General features: G+C 50.9%; 1 protein-coding gene across 1 annotated transcript; it reads right to left on the minus strand.

Annotated features, from left to right (window-relative positions):
* Positions 1–4128: 4128 nt before the first annotated feature.
* Positions 4129–20855, minus strand: LOC130130819 (uncharacterized). Its single transcript, XM_056300656.1, has 5 exons — positions 20760–20855; positions 9107–9403; positions 6604–6855; positions 5758–5906; positions 4129–5089 (listed from the first exon to the last, which is right to left on the minus strand). Exons 1-5 carry the CDS (start codon positions 20791–20793, stop codon positions 4445–4447), a joined length of 1377 nt encoding a protein of 458 aa, XP_056156631.1. The 5' UTR covers positions 20794–20855; the 3' UTR covers positions 4129–4444.
* Positions 20856–21063: the final 208 nt, after the last annotated feature.

The raw sequence follows: 21063 nt of genomic DNA on the forward strand, positions 1-21063 counted from the left end.
CCACACGCACATACAAGGTGCGTCTAAGTACACAGCAGTAAATAACAAACACAGCATAAAATGTAAGGAAAATGTCACAGATGAAATTATGTTTTTCATGTTGTCCATGAAGGCATTCAGGCCTCAACACAATCCTGACAAAACCACGTTGCTGGCTTCCGCCTGATCTGTACACAGCAGTAGTGAAAGTGGCTGTTGCATTTGACACAGTCGATTGTTTTGCCAAAATCAGGCCTTCCACAGGATTTGCAGGCCCTCTGCGTCTCCAAGGCAGGGTCGTATCTTCTTGTCAGTAGTTCTGGCAACACACGTGTGATGAAGACATCTTGTGCTTTTGGCAAAGTCTGCTGCAGAAGTTCTTGATCTCTTAGGACACGTTGAACAATGAACTCCTCCTTGGTCCACGACACAAAGTCGCAGTAGCTAACGTCACACACAAACATGTGGCGTTGGATCTGGTAGTAGTATGGGTGTGAGTGTTTCAACACTAATGACTTGCCCAGACAAAATTGCATGTCTTCTGTACTTCCCTGAAGACCCTCCCGGTACTTGTAGGGACATTTTATCTCTACCACCCCTTTGCCACAGCAGGTACATGTTGCTATCCCATCTGGGGAAGATCCAAGGTGTGGCTCAGAGGACCGCACCACTAACCCACAGGAGCTCACCCTGACGTCTTGATGGCTCTGGGCCATAAATTCAGTGTAATGTTGCCTTGCTGTTTCCTCCATGTCATTGCCCCAGAGAACAGCTGGGACATTTAACTTGTTTTTGTTGTACTGCATTATACCCATTAGGTAATTTTTGCTGTTTTTGTCATTTGTGGTCACATGATGAAATTTGGTACTTGTGATCTGACCAGCCCTAGCACACCCAACTGGGTGTGCCAGTTGTTTGACCTTGACTGTTGCCGTGTTACCCATTTCAGTTTTTCACTCGGATGATGTTGCAGTTTAGTTTTTAGTTTGTGAAATGTTTCCTCACTTTTTACCAATATTTCCTGTGGTCGGTCAACTCTGATGACAGGGCAACAAGAAGACAATTATTACGCTGAAGAATTTTTTTTTTTCAAGATTTTATGAATCTTGATTGAATTTTTACTAAAGTCGTGAAGCAGAGCATTAAAACAGAAACAGTACACAATAGAAACTAGATAATCTGATGTCCAGAATAAATAATCTGAAGGTAAAGGTCAAACATTGAAATGACTCAGTGTCTATATGTCTTCAGGATTTTCATCTCTGTATCATAAAAAAGCTCGGTTTTCAGGGTAGTTTATGGTTTTACAAGATGCAAGAGAACTTTTGAAAATGAATTTAATGCACAATGACAAAAGGAAACTTATCTAGCTTCTGTCAACTATTACCTGCCTCCTGGTTTCACTCTGTTCCTCCTAGAAGTTTTGGGAGCTTGCTGGGAGCTGCCTGCCTAGCCTCTTTGGTTTATGGAAGCTGATTTCCCCAAGTGGAGCTGGCTTGACATCTTTCCTGCTTAGGTCTTTCCCCACACATGCTTCAGCTGTAACTGCTGCTTTCTCTGTCCTCCCCGTCCTAACACAGAGCTCCACTTTAAATAACATTGCTGCTGCATGGCTGCAGCATGACCCAAGTCTGAAATGTGAAAAAGACAGACTAAAACATATTGACTTATCCAATATGTGTTTTAATTTGATGACCAGGGCTTGCAACTAACACTTAATCTCAGTCAAAATTAGGCTGTGGCTGAGAAGACTGTAAATTCTACTATATAATTTCGCATTTTTCCACTGCAGATGAATAACATCCGCAGCTGGAACTCTGAATCAACAAGACACTGTGTGTAGTTCATGATCATGTGAATTTCATGCCCCGTGTATCATGACTGAGTTACGGGGAAAGGCACATTTTGATGTGACGAGGGGAGAAAATGACAGTAAAGCAGAAGCAGATTTCATGTTTGCACAACAACTAGGCTGACATCATGAACCCTGAGCCAACTAGAAAAGCAGCAGGACAACAAATACTCACCCTGCCATGCAGCTACACCTGGCTGTGAGGACGTAGTCCTCAGGTTTGTTTATGATGAGCCATGCCTCGTACATAGCCGTCTTGTGTCCTTGTCTTTGACTTGGCAAGACTTGGGATTTCAGGACACAAAACTCAGAGTCTACGTCATGGTATTTTACATGTTGTACGTGACCACAGACAACATAGTTGTAAACATCCAGTGACTTGTATGCCCGCAGCTTCTCTCTTGTGTATACGCTCGGTTTCTCCACCATATATATATATATGGCCACTGGATATTAGGCCACTTAGTAACGTCTTCCACCCACTCGGTAATACCACACGGATCTGGAAGTCGGTTGCCGTTCGCCAAAGTTAATTTATTCGGGTAACTTTCGCGATCTTTTGTCGTTAATCCCCTCGCATAGTTTGACAAACTCGCTAACTCCGCCATACTTCCGTTGCCGAAATGCGCGCGCATCCATGCCTACGTCATCACTGTTTACAAACAGTAAAAGGGTCTATTGAATTACTGACAGCGCGCGATCACCGGCCGCTCCAGGCAAACAACAATGGCGGACGCGCTTGCGTCTTTACGTCTTTTGTGACGTAGAACAGCTCATTGGTACTTCTGTAGCAGGGTGGGCAGTCTGATCCGGGGGTGGGGGGGCGGTGTGGGTGCAGGTCTTTGTTCCAACCAAGCAGTTACACATCCGTGTCTCCTAACCAAGTTCGTCAGCAGAGACTCTGCTGGTTGGTTAGTGGGATCAGGTGTGTAACTGCTTGGTTGGAACAAAAACCTGCACCCACACCGGCCCCCCTTCTGGATAAGACTGCCCACCCCCTGTTCTGTAGGATCTCTATTCTGTGAGTAAAGGTGCCCCGACCGACCAGAGGGGGCGCTAGTGCGGCGACCAGGACACATACCCACATTCGGCTTCCCACCCGCAGACACGGCCAATTGTGTGCTTAGGGACGCCCGACCAAGCCGGAGGTAACACGGGGATTCGAACCACCGATCCCCGTGTCGGTAGGAAACGGAATAGACCGCCACGCCACTTCACGTGTTTTTTTGTTTTAACTTAAACTACTTTTTTTTTTTCCTTTTTTATTTTACGTCACCTTTTAATTTCGTCTCAACTACTCTATTGGTGTGGGGGGGGGGGCTGCAAGGGGAAATATTTAACCTGCTGTCAAAAAAACCCAAAAAAGTCAGCGTTTCTAAATTACCAGGACTGCTTTATGTTCTGCAGATGTAAATGCCTTCCAGTCCTTTTAAAGGTGTCCTCAGTCAAACTGAAAGATGCCGAGGTCCAAGAAGCTTCCTCACAAGGAAGTCCTCCCCCGAGTTGACTCGGCCGGCTAACCTCGGCGTGTCGTCTCGCTACTCGCCTCATATTCTATTGGTCCAACATGCTGGACGCCACGTGTGTCGCCTACGTCACATGGGCCCCCCCCGTCTTTGACGCCCCCTCGTGGCAGAGGGCGGTTGGAAGCGGCGTGGTGGTGATGTGGACGTGAGAAAAAGCATCGGCCCTCAAAGCGCCGTGAGACGCGTCTCGTTTTTTGCTGAACTCAGCATGACGAGAGTCGGTTGTTCCGTCCTGCCCCCGTGTGGTTACACGTCACCACATGTAAACAAGGTCTAGCAGGGTCTGCTGTGCCACTTACTGTACCCTGCTGTGTGTGGGACCTCGTGACGTTGTTTAGAAAGGTGCGATATAAATAAAGTTGATTATTGTTATTACTGGGCGGCACGTGGCGCAGTGGCTAGCCCGGTCGCCTCACAGCAAGAAGGTTGTGGGTTCGAGCCCCCGGGTCGTTCTCTGTGTGGAGTTGGCATGTTCTCCCTGTGTCTGCGTGGGTTTCCTCCGGGGGCTCCGGTTTCCTCCCACAGTCCAAAGACATGTGGGTCAGGTGATTCAGCCGTACTAGATTGTCCCTAGGTGTGTGCGTGCGTGTGTGCGCGTGCGTGCGATGGCCTGACTGCCTGTCCATCGTGTCTCCCCGCCCGCCGCCCAGTGCCTGCTGGGATAGGCTCCAGCATCCCCGCGACCCTGAGAGTAGGACAAGCGGTTCAGACAATGGACGGACGGATGAGTCAGTACAGTATTTGACGGGAGGCAACTGCTCTCTGCAAAGATACAATTGTTTATTTTAAAGACAAGGGGAAAACAGTTGTACAAAACACGTGTCGATCTCAAAGTATGATCTGATAAAACTATACGTCATCCAAAATATTCTTAAAAGAAGATGGAGAAAGAGTACATTTATGTTTCTGAAAAACACCCTCCTCCGAAACTAAATCAACCGGTGGAGAACCATCCCGGGACAGCGCGTACGGTAGGACATTGTGCACAGACATGCGTCACTGCAGTGAAACGGCTGCAGTTTGGGGTGTTTCCGCAGTTCGCCGTCACTGGTGAAAGGTCGGCGTCTGTTGCTGCTGATCCAGTGTCTTATCGTGCAGTACCCTGGCTGTCCTCTTGATGGAGCCCTGCACTTGCCGCTGTTCCCGGGTCCTGCATGCCGCTCTCCAATATCTCCGCCGTGCCCTGCGTCTCCTCTTCATGTCTGTGAACTATCATGTCTGCAACCAAAGCAGACCTTCCTTCCCGCGCGCCACGCAGCTTGTCGGCGCGAGGGGCTGCAACGTCAGCGCGGGTGTGGAGTGGCGCTGGCGAATGTTTGGGTCTGTTCTTTTTCTTGGGCGGGAACTCGACGCGGTCCCGGGACTGTGATTTGTTTGGCACCGCGCAGTTTGCCGGTGTGGCCTCAGCTTCAGAGACAGCCGCTGCCTCTTGCGTCATTTCTGTCGACGCCGTGTTGCCCCGGTGGTCTCGCGACACGAACGGCTGCTGTAAGAGGCTGTAGATTGTATCTACTTCCTGTTTCTGACTGGACTCCGCGGCGTTGGGGAACGTGAGATGGGCGGCATGGAAGCGTTGCTGTGTACCCTCCACTCCACTGGAGGAGAATTCATCGCCTGCATGGTGTCGCTCTGCCACTGGAGGGCCTCCTGTTGCCGTGTGAACGTTGCCCGTCTGTGAAACAGCAGACCCACCTCGTCTGTACAGACTGTTTTCTGCGTTGATGGGCAGGCTCTATATGAAGATGGAGAAATGAAAGATTTGTTTTTTCTTTTGCTTTCCCCCCCCCCCTCTCTTTTTCTCCCCAGTTGTACTTGGCCAATTACCCCACTCGTCCGATCTTCCCGGTCGTTGCTGCACCCCCTCTGTTGACCCGGGGGGAGGGCTGCAGACTACCACATGCCTCCTCCCATACATGTGGAGTCGCCAGCCGCTTCTTTTCACCTGACAGTGAGGAGTTTCACCAGGGGGACGTAGCGCGTGGGAGGATCACGCTCCCCCCCCCAGTTGCCCCTCCCCCCCGAACAGGCGCCCCGACCGACCAGAGGAGGCGCTAGTGCAGCGACCAGGACACATACCCACATCCGGCTTCCCACCCGCAGACACGGCCAGTTGTGTCTGTAGGGACGCCCGACCGAGCCGGAGGTAACGCGGGGGTTCGAACCGGCGATCCCCGTGTTGGTAGGCAACGGAATAGACCGCCACGCCCCCCGGACGCCCTACAAAATTCTTTTGACCACTCTCGCTGCTTGGATATTAGCTCAGTTTCTCTGCTCTACGTCATTTAGTCAGAAAACTCATATTTCCCATCCTGCCAAAGTAGATGGGAGATGGATGCGAAGTGTTACACAGAAGAAGAATTAAATGATATTTTCCAACAAACTTAGAAAGAAATGTCTGACCTGCTGTTTGGCAAAGCTGCCGTGTGAGCAGCAGAACTTCCGGAACGCCAGCCCGCACAGCAGCGGCAGCAGCAGTCCCAGAACATACCACAGGCTGACGCCAGAGGTCGCCGGCGTCTCCGGCTGTGTTCCGGGAGCTCCCAGGAGACCTGGGAGGAAGGGCGTAGTAATGCTCTCAGAAAATACTCAAGACCTGTTACCTGAGTGAATATGCAAATAGCGCCACACAAAACTGCCCAAGTCAAAGTGAAAGCGCCACAAAGACGCGTCTATTTACAACACAGCAGGCGGCGGTTGGCGGAAACAGGTGTGGTTTGGAGGGACGTGGACCTAACGGAGCGTGACTGTTAGATCTGGGCCTGCGGGACCAAACGCGAACCAGATCCGTCCTACTAAACAGTGGAGAGTCTGTCGGCCAGAAGGGGGCGTTCGACTCAAACGCTCGGCAAAAGGAAACACGTTTAACTCCTTCTTCCTGCTTGTGTGTGTGTGTGTGTGTGTGTGTGTGTGTGTGTGTGTGTGTGTGTTGTAAGCTAAAGTCGGTGTGACTGTTAGAAATACGGTGGAGTAAGAAGTACAGATTTCTGCTTTTAAATGTACCAGTAAGTACTTATATATATATACCTGAACAATGTACTCAAATACAGGAACAACATAGTTGTACTTTGTTACCTCCCACTTCTGGGGAACACCACACACACACAAAACAATCCTCTGGGGCTTTTTGTTTTTGTTGTCTTGCACAGAACGAAAGGGAAGTTTTGCTAGGGGGGAGGGGGGGGGCGACGCGGTGCGCCAGGTGTTCCTGTGATGAAACGTCCTGTCGCGCAGCGGGCTCAAACTCACATTTCTTCTCTATGTGTCGAGAAACGTTCTTCCTGCTGACGTGGTTGTTGCCACTGCACACAATCTGGCCACCACGGCTGGAGACGGTGATGTTGACCTCGGTGAGGGACTTCTGAACGGCGTCACAGCGGCCCTGGTCACACGTGGACCAGACCCAGTCGTCCCACACAGAACAGTTGACCGTGATGTTGCAGGATGCATCTGAGAGGTTTGAGTGGACTGTCATGTGGAGAACTGGCGTGGAAACAGCTTCTGTAACGCCCAAGCACACAAGACAAACACTACGGGAGTGCACAACGGGGTTTGGGGAGGGGGGTGGGGGGGTTTCTTTCTGCTGTGTAGAAGTTTTGGGTGTGAGAGGAAAAGAGAGATGAACGCAGGGAAGGAGGTAGGATGGAAAGGAATATTTAGATGGGAGAATGACTGGATGGGCTTCACGTTGCGTCACATGACCCGGTCTTGCAGAAACTGTGTGAAGAGCACAGAACTACAGCACGTGTAGCAGCGTTCCATTGGAAACCTGCAGGGGGTGCTAGCACCGAAAAATGACGCCGCTTAACCTGGAAGTACAGCTGGTAAGGGTGGAAGTTGTCACCAGTTAAAACAGAAATGCCCCTCATTATTTATTTATTTATTTATGGGGGGGGCGTGTTCCCCCTTTTTCTCCCAAATTGTATTCGGCCAGTTACCCCACTCTTCCGAGCCGTCGCGGTCTCTGCTCCGCCCCCTCTGCCGATCCGGGGAGGGCTGCAGACTACCACATGCCTCTTCCCATACATGTGGAGTAACCAGCTGCTTCTTTTCACCTGACAGTGAGGAGTCTCACCAGGGGGACGTAGCGCGTAGGAGGATCACGCTATTCCCCCCAGTTCCCCCTCCCTCTTGAAAAAGCGTCCCGACCGACCAGAGGAGGCGCTAATGCAGCGACCGGGATACACACTCACATCCGGCTTCCCGCCCGCAGACACGGCCTGTGGAGACGCCCGGCCAAGCCGGAGGTAGGCAACGGAATAGACCGCTAGGTTACCCGGACGCCTGAACTGACCCTCATTATTACAGGCGTAACTTATGGGGGGGTCAGGGGGGACATGTCTCCCTCAATATTTAGAAGAGGTGAATTTGTCCCCCCCCAAAAATATATCATGGATGATAATGTTAACTCCCTCGCCAAAAAAGGTAAAATAACAACACAGACAGTCGAACTACTTAAAATGTCATTCCTACTTGTTTTCCATCGATGTCCTACACCCCTATGCTTGGACCATACCATTTTAACCTTGCCGCTGGGATTGCCGACCTCGTTGCTGTCTTGCAGTTGCCCCTGACAACCAGGAGACCGGAGCGTGAATGGTGGTGTAAGCGAGTGTAAGTAACGTAGCTAGCCAGCTTGCTTGTCTAGCCCAGTACACCACCCTTTCTTACCTTTGGGGTTTCTGAGTTAGATTTTCTTACGTATTTCCGGATGAACTATAGCCTTATCTAGTTTATAACTTGTGTTTGGGGTTATCAGTTCAGACCCCCTCACGAACTAGCTAGCTAGCTAGCTAGCGTAGCGCTTGCTAACAGTAGCCCCTAGACGTTTATGTTAGCTTAAATGAACTTGAACTGATAATTTCGGGCACATGAGATAACATAATAGGTACATCTACAAACCAATTTGTGCCAAGGGTATTGTATTAGTTCAAATGCATCTACTACTTGCATTCACAGAGTCAGCATGAGCAAGAGGAAAGTAACAGAAGATATCCGGTTGGCTAGCCTATCTGAAAGTTGATTTTCTTTTACATAAATAAGACATTTCCACCATAAATTGATGTAGAAAAAGAGCAAATCGGTGCATACAAATTCACCAGAATGCAGGAAATTAAATGTGTGATGCTCAAAATTTCCAGGGGGAGGACCCCCTGACCCCCCACTAAATGTGTCCCCCCCCAATGTTCAAGTGAAATTTACTCCACTGCGAGTCATTATAATGATTATTTTGACATCAAACCAAATCCTAACAAGTAAAAAATAATGCTTAAGAAGAAGAATGAACGAATATTTAACTAATCACAATGCAGAGACACCTCGAACAGCTCTTACAGAAATGTGAAATGATGGTAAAACATGAAGTGGACATTGACATATCAACTGAAATGTGTGTGTCAACTGAAAGAACAGGATTCTCCCTTGAGTCTTTAAAGTGAACCAATATTACTATTAGCTTTCTTTAAAATGGTGTTTAAGGGGCTTTTCACACCGGAAAGTCCGAACCAAGGTTCGCGTGTTTGTTACGTTGCACAGCTGGGTTTCCATGTTGGTAAGAGTGAGACAAGAGCCGGGACAGCGCAGAGCTGGAAACGGAATACCTGGTGAGTTCAAGGGTCAACAGTGCCCACGGCAACCAGAACTGGTGCAAATGCTTATGTAAATTTTATTTTTATAGCGGAAAAACGTTGTACACGTTCAATCCCAGTAAGTCCGCATACAGGCTAGATAAGAAGAATTGGAAAAAGCTTACCCTGAACTTTCAGGTCGTAGGTCCAAACTGAACGCTGAAAGTCCACTTTGATACTTGCCTCATAGAGACCACTGTCTGTCATGTTTGCTTTCCTGATGCACAGAGACTTGTTTTCCTGATCATAATACACATTGCTAGCGTAGTTGGGGTTTAATAGTCCATTATCCACAATGATGATGCTATTGTTGATAGTCCAGTCAAAGCCATTATGATCTCTTGTGTCGTGTTTCACATGTAGACACACCAAGCTGCCTTTCAGCCCATAACGTGCCTTTGCAGGCGGCTGCGCTGTGATTCCTGATGAGAAGAGAGTTATGTGGTTATTATCATAAACACATAGTAAAGGCACATACTCTAGAAAAACCCTCATGTATACAGCTGTGGGTGGGCGCTGTTTACACATTAGATTGGAGGCAGATATAATCCGTGTCTCTGCATGCTTCAAACTACAGTTAGTTAGACATGTCCCACTGGGGGCTCTTCTCAGCCTAGTCATACATACCTTTTCCAAACTAGCCAAACTCACAGGTGGGGTGAGAAATTGTGTATCGTAGAGGTGGGTGGGGTTATGGACAGGTAGTCTTTGTGATGACAATTTGAAGAGTAAAACAAATGCGGATAAAGAATAGAATACACTTTATTTGTCATTATACATACGTACAACGACATTCATTCTCTGCATGTAACCCATCCTATTGTATAGGAGCAGTGGGCAGCTGCAGCGCCCGGGGACCAACTCCAGTTCTTCTTTCCGTTGCCTTGGTCAGGAGCACAGACAGGAGTACTAGGGGTGGGACAAAATATCGATATATTGTATTACTTCCGCTTGCGTTACGTTATCGATACACTGGCGCCAAATATCGATATTTCTTATTGAACTATGCAGGCGCTCTAAATGGATTCCCCCATCAATTTGACTTACCAGAGTCACTACTTCATGACGCCTCGTGGCGGCGCATATCAAATGAATGAGGGTAAACTTGTGGTGAAGAAGAAGAAACTCACCAGGGGGAAATGTCTTGATGCATGCTCAATTATCCAGGTAGGAAAATCAAAGAAGGTTGAGTCAGTTGATCTGGACACAACGTTTATTGACAGATACGTTTCATCACTCATCTGAGTGACCTCTTCTGTCTAAGCTTGCTGCAGGTACCCCTGCTCTTCTAAACAACACAGTACAATACAGTTGCATAACGACCGAAACCAACGATCAGTTTCATATGCAAATATGGGTGAGACCTTTAACTAGAGTTTCGATGGCCATGTGTACTATCATGTTGGCCAACATGGCCAACACACATGAATAGTACACATGGCCATCGAAAGTCGGCCCTTTGCCCTTCTTGGACTATGACGTCCACATTGGGGAAGACAGGAGACTCCACATTGGGGTTTACAGGAAACCGACACACACACACACCAATATCTACTTTTCACCTCACACCACCTGCTGGAACACAAACTGAGCGTCATCAGAACTTTGCAACACAGAGCTGACGATGTGCCCAGCAGCACTCAGGCCCAATGAGAAGAACACAAACACCTGAGGGGAGCTTTAAAAACCTGCGGCTACCCCACTTCGACCTTTGTGAAAACTGCAACACGTTCCAAAAAGACCAACAAGGTGAGCGACGAGGAGAAAAGGAACAGAAGGAAGAGCACAGTCATCCCGTATGTTTCTGGGGTCTCCGAGAAACTCAGGAGAATTTTTAACAAACACGCATACTTCAAACCCAGCAACACACTCCCACAAAGACTGGTTCATCCCAAAGACGGTGTACCACACAGCATACACCAGCAATCTGGTGTATGCTGTACAATGCAATGAGGATTGCACTGACCTATACATAGGAGAAACCAAACAACCACTACACAAACGGATGGCCCAACACAGAAGGCCAAACTCCTCAGGACAAGACTCCGCAGTCTATCTACACCTAAAGGAGAAGACACTCTCCTTCCAGGACAGCAACGTACACATTTTGGACAGAGAAGATAGATGGTTTGAAAGAGGGGTGAAGGAAGCCATCTATGCGAAACTGGAAAAACCATCCCTCAACAGAGGAGGAGGTCTGCAACACCACCTATCTCCCACTTACAACGCCGTCCTTTCATCTCTACCCAGGAGACTCAAGAAGCTTAGCCTCCAAGAACAACAGTCGCTCACTAACGGCTCCAACCACTCTCATGACCACTGAATGATGAAGTCGAAACCAACACCCCCAACGACCGTCGCTGCTAAACAAATGCAAATCAATAGCTCCGATAACGACGGGCGTTGGTAAACATCGGTACACAAAGAGCCACGCATATCTATAGCTCTGATAACGACTCCTAGAGGATAAATTCCGAGTCTCATCAGCAGCCAGTCAGACTAGCTTGGTCTAGTCAGAAAGGCACTATTGTATTTAGAAATCACGTCAGGACACAGCGCTGTCGCTCGACACAACCTCTCCGTGGCATTCTTTATTTAGACTGACACAGCATCAAAGGCAGACCCGATCAAACAACCCAGAGCCCGCAGGCATCACCAATCGATCCCGGCACAATAGAACAGCACCAAATCAAATGCAGCACTGTCGATGTGTGCATACATAACATTTCCCCCCCCCCCCGGCAGGATTTCAAACATGAAAGGTTGACACAAAGTCCTCTAGGTGGCCAGGGCGTAAACGTGTGCGAACAGGTCGCGGGGCGGCCTGAGGCTGGTCAGGCCGAGGTGGGGAGGGAGATGGCAGGGGAAGCTGAGGCCCAGAAATGTCTGGGGCCCGTGTAGGAGCTGCATGAAGCCCCGGGGCGTCTCGCCATGCTGAGGGAATGGCTATGGTTGTGTCACCAGCTGTGTGTGGCGGAGCTGACACCTTCCGTAGACGACTGGAGTGCCACCGAGTGCCATCGCTGAGGAGGTAAGTGGCTGGGCCCAGCTGACGGGTGACTTGGAGAGGAGAGGACCAGTATGAAGCCATTTTATTGTCCCTGTGGGGCCTGCGGACCCTGACCCAGTCTGACACATTGATGTCTGGCACCCTGGTTCGTTTTGACTGGTCAAACTGTTGCTTCATCCGCGTCTGCTGACGAGTGACTGAGGCTCTGACCCCAGAGGGAGGTGCCTGAGGTGTGGAGGGGCGGAGCCTGTCAAGGGGCATGCACAGTTCCCGGCCTAGCATGAGAGAGGCTGGGGAGACGCCTGTGGTCGAGTGCTGTGTGGCCCGATAGTGCAGCAGAGTGTGACGGATGGCCTGCGTGAAAGAGCACCCTTGGGCCATGTGTGCTCTGAGGCCGTTCTTCAGTGACTGGTGAAAACGTTCAACGCCGCCATTGGCCTGGGGGTGGTAGTACGCAGTGCGTATATGACGGATGCCCTTGCTGTCGAGATAAGCAGTGAACTCAGCAGAGACCAGCTGAGGGCCGTTGTCAGTGGTGATGGCCTTTGGGAGGCCCCAGCGAGAGAAAAGAGAGTCCAGGAAGTCGATGATGATCTGTGAGGTCACAGTGCCGGAAGTGGTGAGTTCAGGCCATTTTGAGTGTAGATCGTAGGCGACCACCATGAAGCGTTGGTGGTGGGGAACTCCATGGATCTCACCACAAATGTCCAACTGCAGGTGTTCCCAGGGCTGAGAGGGCCAGGCGAGAGGTTGCAGGGGTGGGGGAGCCTGGTGGCCAGTCTTGCCACTCACAAGGCAGGCAGAACAGTCCTTCACCAGAGCCTCAATATCTCTGTCTATCCCCGGCCACCACACCAGGTCTCGGCAGCGCTGTTTCAGTTTCACAATGCCCAGGTGGCCTTCATGCGCCGTATTCAAAACACGTGCACGGAGAGCAGCTGGGACCACTGTGCAAAACCCACGTGCCACGCAGGTATCGTTCCAGCAGGAGAGCTCCTGTCTGACTCGGGCGAACGCAGCCAGCTCCTCTGGGACCTTGTGAGGCCAGCCGTTCTGGATGTAGGTGCGGAGCTGGGAGAGGACAGGGTCCTGTTCGGAGGCTGCCCTCAGCTCCTGCAGAGAGACAGTGGCCTGGAGGGGTGTGTGTAGCATTTGGACAATGTCCTTTTCCACACAGTCAGTGTCCGTCTGTGGAGCTGGGGTGGAGACAGAGCGAGAGAGCAGGTCGGCGACAACATTGTCTCTGCCTGGGGTGAACTGCAGGCTGAAGTTGTACTGGCGGAGGCGGTCAGACCAGCGGTGCAGCCTCAGGGGTTTGTGGCCTGTCCCAGATGTGGACAGCAGCGCTGTCAGGGCCTGGTGATCTGTCCTGAGGGTGAAGGAGCGGCCATAGAGGTAGAGGTGCCACCTTTCACAAGCCCAGATACAGGCTAACGCCTCACGCTCACCCACGGAGTACCGCTGCTCGGTCAGGTTGAGGGCACGGGAGGCGAAGGCAATGGGCTTCTCCACACCGTTCTGGGTTTGAGACAGCACGGCCCCTATCGCTGTGGCTGATGCGTCACAGGTCACAAAGGTGGAGCTGGAGATGTCGAAGTGAGCCAACACTGGTGGTGAAGTCAGTTGAGTCTTAAGATCACGCACAGCGTCACTGCATGCCTTTGACCACACCCATGGCTCGTCCTTACGCAGCAGCTGGCGCAGGGGGGCTGTGGTCGCAGAGTACTGGGGAAGAAACCTCAGGTAGTAACTTGTCATACCCAGGAAGGAGGCGACCTGGGCGGCCGAGCTGGGCTCAGGGATGGCCTGAATGGCGTCCACGTTGGATTGTAGTGGAGTTACACCGCTCGCTGACAGCCGGAACCCAACGAAGTCGATGGCTGGTACAGAGAGGACACATTTCTCAGCACTGAGAGTTAGCTTGTGCTTGGACAGGGCTGCGAAGACCATGTTAAGGCGCTTGTCGTGGATTTCACTGGTGGGCCCGTGTACCACTATATCGTCCAGATAAATGGCCACGCCCAGTATGCCAGCCAGCACGGAGACCATGATTTTCTGGAAGCAGCTAGGGGCGGAGCTGAGACCGAAAGGCATCCTGGTGTAGCGAAACACTCCTGCATGTGTCACAAAGGCTGTGAGGTTTCGGCTGCTGGGGTGGAGGGGCACCTGTAAGTACCCCTGTCTGAGGTCGAGCTTGGAGAACACCTCAGAGCCATAGAACTGAGCAGTGAGTTCTTCTGAGGTGGGCAGTGGATACTTATCAGGGACCACTGCCTTATTTACTGCACGTAGATCGACGCAGACACGCAGGCCCCCCGACTTCTTCTTAGCCACCACGAGGTTTGAGACCCAAGGTGACGCGTCCACCGGTTCAATGATGCCAGCTTCCAGTAGTTGTTGCAGCTCGGCGGAGACCCCATCACGGAGAGCCAACGGGATGCGGCGCAGTGGTTGGATGACAGATTTCACAGCAGGGTTGAGGAGAGGTTGATGGGTGAAGGCAGAGAGGCAGCCCAGCCCCATAAACAGCGATGGCCACTTCTGCTGCCAAGGTGTGGCGACAGTCAGGATTGCTGCCCCCCTTGTGTCTAAGAGGGAAAACCCCAGAGCGGAGAACAGGTCCAGGCCCATCAGGTTGGCCCCACGGCGTGCCACATGAAAAACTGCATTGGGCACCAGCTTGGTTCCATAGCGGACAGTCAGTTGGAGAGAGCCAACCAGATCGATTTTGGAGTCACCATACCCACAGAGGACAGCTGAGGGTGCGGACAGTGGCAGTGAACCGAAAAATTGACTGTAGGTATCAACATTCAGGAGAGACACACTTGCACCGGTGTCCAACAGCAGGGGGATGCACACATCATTAATGTTGACTGTGCATGATTTGAATGACACTGGCCCAGAGCTCACCTTGTGAATGACGGCGGTTGAAGACTGGGGGGTGTGGCCCTCTGACCCAGCCGGGGAAGATCGACAGACGTTGGCAAAGTGATTGTGCTTACCGCAGCTACGGCATGTCTGGCCACGGGCAGGGCAGTTCTGAGCCCTTGAAACATGAGACCGAGACCCACAGTTACCACAGGACTGTTGAGGGCGGGGCCGAGAACGCCGTCGTTGCAGTTGCAAGACGTCCCCAGTGGAGTCGGCGCCCGCCTCGCTCTGGCTGGGTTGCGTCCCGAGGGGCAGCCGTGAGTAGAGGGAGGAGTCGTTGGCAGCTTGACTGGAGGTAGCCACTTGCTGTGTATTTAGCATAGCAGCATACTCAGCTGCTCCCTCAACCTGTAGTGCGATGGTAATTGCTCTGGACAGCAGCAGATCATCTTTTTCCAGCAGGAGAGTCTCACGCACCTTTGCGTTGTTGGTGTGTTCGATTAGCTGGTCGCGAACCATCTCGTCCTGAAGCGCGCCAAACTTGCATGAGCTAGCTAGCCCTCGCAAATTAGCTACGTACTGCCGCACAGACTCACCAGGCAGTTGGTGTCGCTGACGGAATATAAATCGCCGAAGGAGGGCACTCTGTGGAGCAGCGAAATGGGTGCTCATAAGTCCCACAGCATCGGCAAAGCTTGTGACGTTCCCCAGAGTCCCGAGCACACGATGACCCTCTGCTCCCAAGCAGTGAAGCAACAGAGCCGTCTTCCTAGCCTGGCTCACGTCGTCGAGCCCTGAGGCGATGATGTAATTTTCAAAACTATGTAGCCAGCGAGTCCATGGTACCGGAGGCTCGCCAGGTAATGCCAGGAAGGGGGCAGGTGGTGGGAGAGAGATATCAGCCATCCTCGTCGCCAATATTGTATTTAGAAATCACGTCAGGACACAGCGCTGTCGCTCGACACAACCTCTCCGTGGCATTCTTTATTTAGACTGACACAGCATCAAAGGCAGACCCGATCAAACAACCCAGAGCCCGCAGGCATCACCAATCGATCCCAGCACAATAGAACAGCACCAAATCAAATGCAGCACTGTCGATGTGTGCATACATAACAGGCACGAACTGAGGAAGCCTCTTGGATGAGAGGCGAAACGTCTTCACGGATATATACCAAGTCCAGTTGCACTTGACTTACAGTAAGTGCATTTAACGTAGGAATTCAGCCATGTGGACAAGTTTGTGAAGAATCTGTCCGACAGACAACTCACCCAGGCGGAGAAAGGCGTCCTTGCTAAGGGGCTGAATTATCTATTATTATTGTAACCGGTTATTTTCTTGCCCGGTGCGGGATTCGATACGGGGTGTACTGCACCACAAGGCGACATCACTAACCGCTCGGCTAAAGGGTCAGACCCGTTAGCTAGGGGCTAACGTGTCTTATTAGTAGTTTACATTATTATTATTATTATTGTAGCGAATTCGGGGGACAACGCAACCGCAGGAACTGCCGCGGCCGGGAAGCGAACCCGTATCTCCCGCACCGCAGGAGACATCACTAACCGCTCGACTAAAGGGTCAGACCCGCGAGCCAGCGGCCAGCGTGTCTTCTTATCCATGCACGTTACATTATTATTATTGATCACAGCCACGGCATTAGCGATCCGAAATAACAACCTGGCGGAACCGGAAGTGGAGCCACGGCGGGCGAAAGTTTCAGCCTGCCTCAGCAACGCGAAGGCGCCACACCACCCAACACCGGTAGAGACGAGAGGAAAGCTCTCACGAATCTCAGTAAGGACAAGAACATCCTCATCCTTACGGCGGACAGAGGCAGATGCACTGCTGTATTAAACCAGACAGACTATGATGAGCGATGTACGACGTTACTTAGCGACATAAATACTTATGAGCCCCTGAAACGAGATCCAGGCAGTGGTTACAAGAAAAGGGTGATAACTTATTTGAAGCTGTTAGAACAGGACAATGTTGCTGACAGTTTTGCACCACAGATTATACACAGGGGAAGCACCATCTAGTCTGTGTGGTTTAGCTGAGATACATAAACAGGATGCGCCACTACGACATATTGTTTGTATGATTAACTCAGTGATGTACAGTATCTTGGAAGTTTCCTGCATCTATTCTTAACCCGTTGGTAGGCAGTAATAAACATCACATTCAGAACATTTTTTGTGGATAAGGTGAGGGGCATAATTATGGAGAGGGATGAAACAATAGCCATTAATGATGTTAAGTCTGTCTTCCTGTACGTTTATGTTGATGAAGCAGTGGAGGTAGTCCATATGATATTACAAAACGACCCCACCCTTTGCAACAGGACCACCCTTAACACTGACCAAGTGTGTTTGCTCCTGAAACTGTGTCTTCAGTCAATGTACTTCACATACAGGGGGAAGTACTATAGGTAGAGGCATGGGTGTGCTATGGGTTCCCCAGTCTCACCTGTAGTGGCCAACTTGTATATGGAGGAAGTGGAAAAGAGGCTCTGATGGCCTATCCAGGGACACCATCTAGCCATTGGTTCAGATTTGTGGACGACACCTGGGTTAAAATTAAATCGCAGGATGTAGCACATTTAACCGACCACATGAACTCTGTGGACACCACATCAAGTTCACCAGGGAGGATGTGGAACATGACAGGGTAGCCTTCTTACACTGTGAAATTGCAATTGGTGATGAGGGACATTTGATTGTTGATGTTTACTGTAAACCAACACATACTGATAAGTACTGAAGGTTTGACTCTCATCATCCACTGGAGCACAAACTAGGAGTCATCAGGACGCTGGACCACCGAGCTGACAACGTCCCCACCGACACAGCAGCCGGGGAAGAGGAGAAACCCCACATTAAACAGGCCCTGGTTAAGTGTGGCTATCCTAACTGACCATTTGTCAAAGCCTGGAAGACGCCCATACAGTGCACCAGCCAATCGAAGAGAGAAGGACAACAGCTGTCTAACCCTAAACCATTGGTGAGTCCGTATGTGGTGGGAGTGTCGGAAAAGCTTTCAAAACCCAAAACACGCTGCACCGGAAGATGATCCACCCCAAGGACCAGGTTGCCTGGCACAAACAGAGCAATATAGTGCATGTCGTTAAGTGCCAGGAGGATTGCCGTGACTTGTACATGGGGGAAACCAAACAGACGCTGGACAAGAGGATGACACAACACAGGAGAGCTAACGCCTCAGGCCAGGACTCCACAGTCTGCACCATCTACAGGCCAGTGGCCACCCTTTCAAGGATGAGGACGTGGGAGGGAGGAACACTGGTTTGAACAGGGAGTCAAAAAGGCCATCTATGTGAAGAGTGAATGACCACCCTTGAACTGAGGGGAGGGGGGTCCAAGAGTACATCTGTCACCGTCTTACAATGCTGTGATTGCAAACATTCCCTAATTCTCTGTGAATAGTACACATGGCCATCGAAACTAATGGTCACACCCATATCTGCATATGAAACTGGTCGCTGGTCGGTATGCAGCTGTATTGTTTATAAGGGTGGGACACCTGCAGTCGGATAAACCGATTCAGCCTCCTTTCATCACGTGGCGGAAATGGCGGACAGTGTGGACAGCAGGAGAAAGCAAATCACAGAGGCACCTCCATCTTTCAAGTTCTTTCAACGTTTTGAGCACACTGCCCGCCTTAGTTTTTAAACGGATGAAATTAGGGGTGGGGTTTGGACGTTAGATTGGAGTGGGGGCAGAATTAGGCCCCGATCAGACGGAATGCGTTTTAGCATCCTGAGGCGGCTGTTTGTAGTGGGTTTCAGTGATAGTAAAGCTTTTGGCCTGCTGCTTTTGCCTTGCTGAGCGCCTCACATTTTCCTGCTCTATGCGCCTTGACTTTTTGCAGGAGCGCCCTGAAAACCTCGAGTTCGAAACGTCCAATCGAATAAAGCGAGAGGTGGGCCTTCTGTTGTGACGACGAGTGGAGACAAAATGGAGGACAAACTAGTGGCGGCTGTTTCTGGATACCTGACGCTACCGTACTCTAGTTACCACGTTCTGAACAAACACCCAACTGGAAAGTTAACAACCACTAGCTAGCCAAAATAAAAAGTACACATCTGTGAGATTACTTCACAGCAGAATAACGATTAGGCTAAGGACAGGGGATTCGGTGGTTGTCTAGCAACAATAAAAAAGACGCAACCTGCAAAACGGGTCTTGTCCAATCCGGGCCTTAGGGGCGGGGTTCGTACCATAGACTGGCATGGGGTAGATTTAGAGGCGGGGTTTGTACAATAGATTAGAGTGGGGTGGAATTAGGGGCGGGGTTTGTACCATAGACTGGCGTGGGGTAGAATTAGGGGCGGGGTTTGTTCAATAGACGGGTGGGGTAGAATTAGGGGCGGGGTTTCTACAATAGACTGGCGTGGGGTAGAATTAGGGGTGGGGTTTGTTCAATAGACTGGCGTGGGGTATAATTAGTGGCGGGGTTTGTTCAGTAGACTGGCGTGGGGTAGAATTAGGGGCGGGGTTTGTACAATAGACTGGCGTGGGGTATAATTAGGGGCGGGGTTTGTTCAACAGACTGGCGTGGGGTAGAATTAGGGGCGGAGTTTGTTCAATAGACGCGTGGGGTAGAATTAAGGGCGGAGTTTGTTCAATAGACTGGCGTGGGGTAGAATTAGGGGCGGGGTTAGTACAATTGATTGGAGTGGGGTAGAATTAGGGGCGGGGTTTCTTCAATAGACTGGCGTGGGGTAGAATTAGGGGTGGGGTTTGTTCAATAGACTGGCGTGGGGTAGAATTAGGGGTGGGGTTTGTTCAATAGACTAGCGTGGGGTAGAATTAGGGGCGGGTTTTGTTCAATAGACTGGCGTGAGGTAGAATTAGGGGCGGGGTTTGTTCAGTAGACTGGCGTGGGTGTAGAATTAGGGGCGGGGTTTGTTCAATAGACTGGCGTGGGCTAGAATTAGGGGCGGGGTTTGTTCAATAGACGCGTGGGGTAGAATTAGGGGCGGGTTTGTTCAATAGACACGTGGGGTAGAATTAGGGGCGGGGTTTGTTCAAGACACGTGGAGTAGAATTAGGGGCGGGGTTTTGTTCAATAAACTGGCGTGGGGTAGAATTAGGGGCGGGGTTTGTTCAATAGACTGGCGTGGGGTAGAATTAGGGGCGGGGTTTGTTCAGTAGACTGGCCTCTATGAAACACAGTGCACTGATTCGCCTCACAGCAAGAAGGTCCTGGGTTCGAGCCCCGGGGTCGTCCCAGGTCGTCCTCTGTGTGGAGATTGCACGTTCTCCCCCGTGTCTGCGGTGGGGTTTCTCCGCGTGCTCCGGTCCCCCCCCCCCCCCGCCATCAAAAGAAACACGCATGTTAGGGTTGATACTCCTGTCTGTGCCGCCGAGCAAGGCAGTGGGGAGAGAACTGGCGTTGGTCCCCGGGCGCAGCATGGGCTACACACATCACAGCTGCGATGGGTTAATTTGCAGTAAGTGAATTTCCCCAAGGGATTAATAAAGGAAACTCCATTAATTTAATATGATACAAGTCAGAGTTACCGCGAGGAGAGAAAGCGCAAGTCGCCCACTCCGAACAGAACAACTGAAGAAATAACTCGTGTTTCTGTAGTTAGTCTGCACACACAAAGCACCCGTACATCGACATGACCGCATCGCATGACAGACGCAGCCTGCGTGACCCCAACGGACACCCAGCCCCTGACTTCAGGCGGTGCGCCAGAGGCATTCGGACGGCTGCTGCTTCAGGTGGATGTTTAAGGGCTTGTAAAACGCACCCGTCAGCCCCGTCCGTGACCCCCGTCGACGTTCTCCTTGCGCAAAAGCTCGCCCAGAGCTGCAGAACATCCAGTTGAGGGTTTACATTTCAAACTTGGCAATTATTTTATTCGTCTTACCTGCGGCGAGACAACAGGTGAGAAGAAGCAGCATTTTCCCGACCGGATCGACCTAATGCGCGCGCTGTCTTCCTCGCGCAGCAGATAACGGGGACGCACACCGGAAATGCCGGCATGTGAGTCGCGCGGCATCAAAGTCTCGGCAGCTCGTGGAGTTTCCTCCTCAAAACCAAACCGAGAGCAGTCTCGACAGGAAGATGCCGCACCGCTGGGTTCTGATGCAAATCCAGAAAGAGATCCCCCCCACACACACACACACACACACAGACCGGATCAGGTGTCCGTGTCTTAACGAAAAGCAGAA

This window comes from Lampris incognitus, chromosome 20, assembly GCF_029633865.1.
Source record: "Lampris incognitus isolate fLamInc1 chromosome 20, fLamInc1.hap2, whole genome shotgun sequence".
In the NCBI taxonomy this organism is placed as follows: Eukaryota; Metazoa; Chordata; class Actinopteri; order Lampriformes; family Lampridae; genus Lampris; species Lampris incognitus.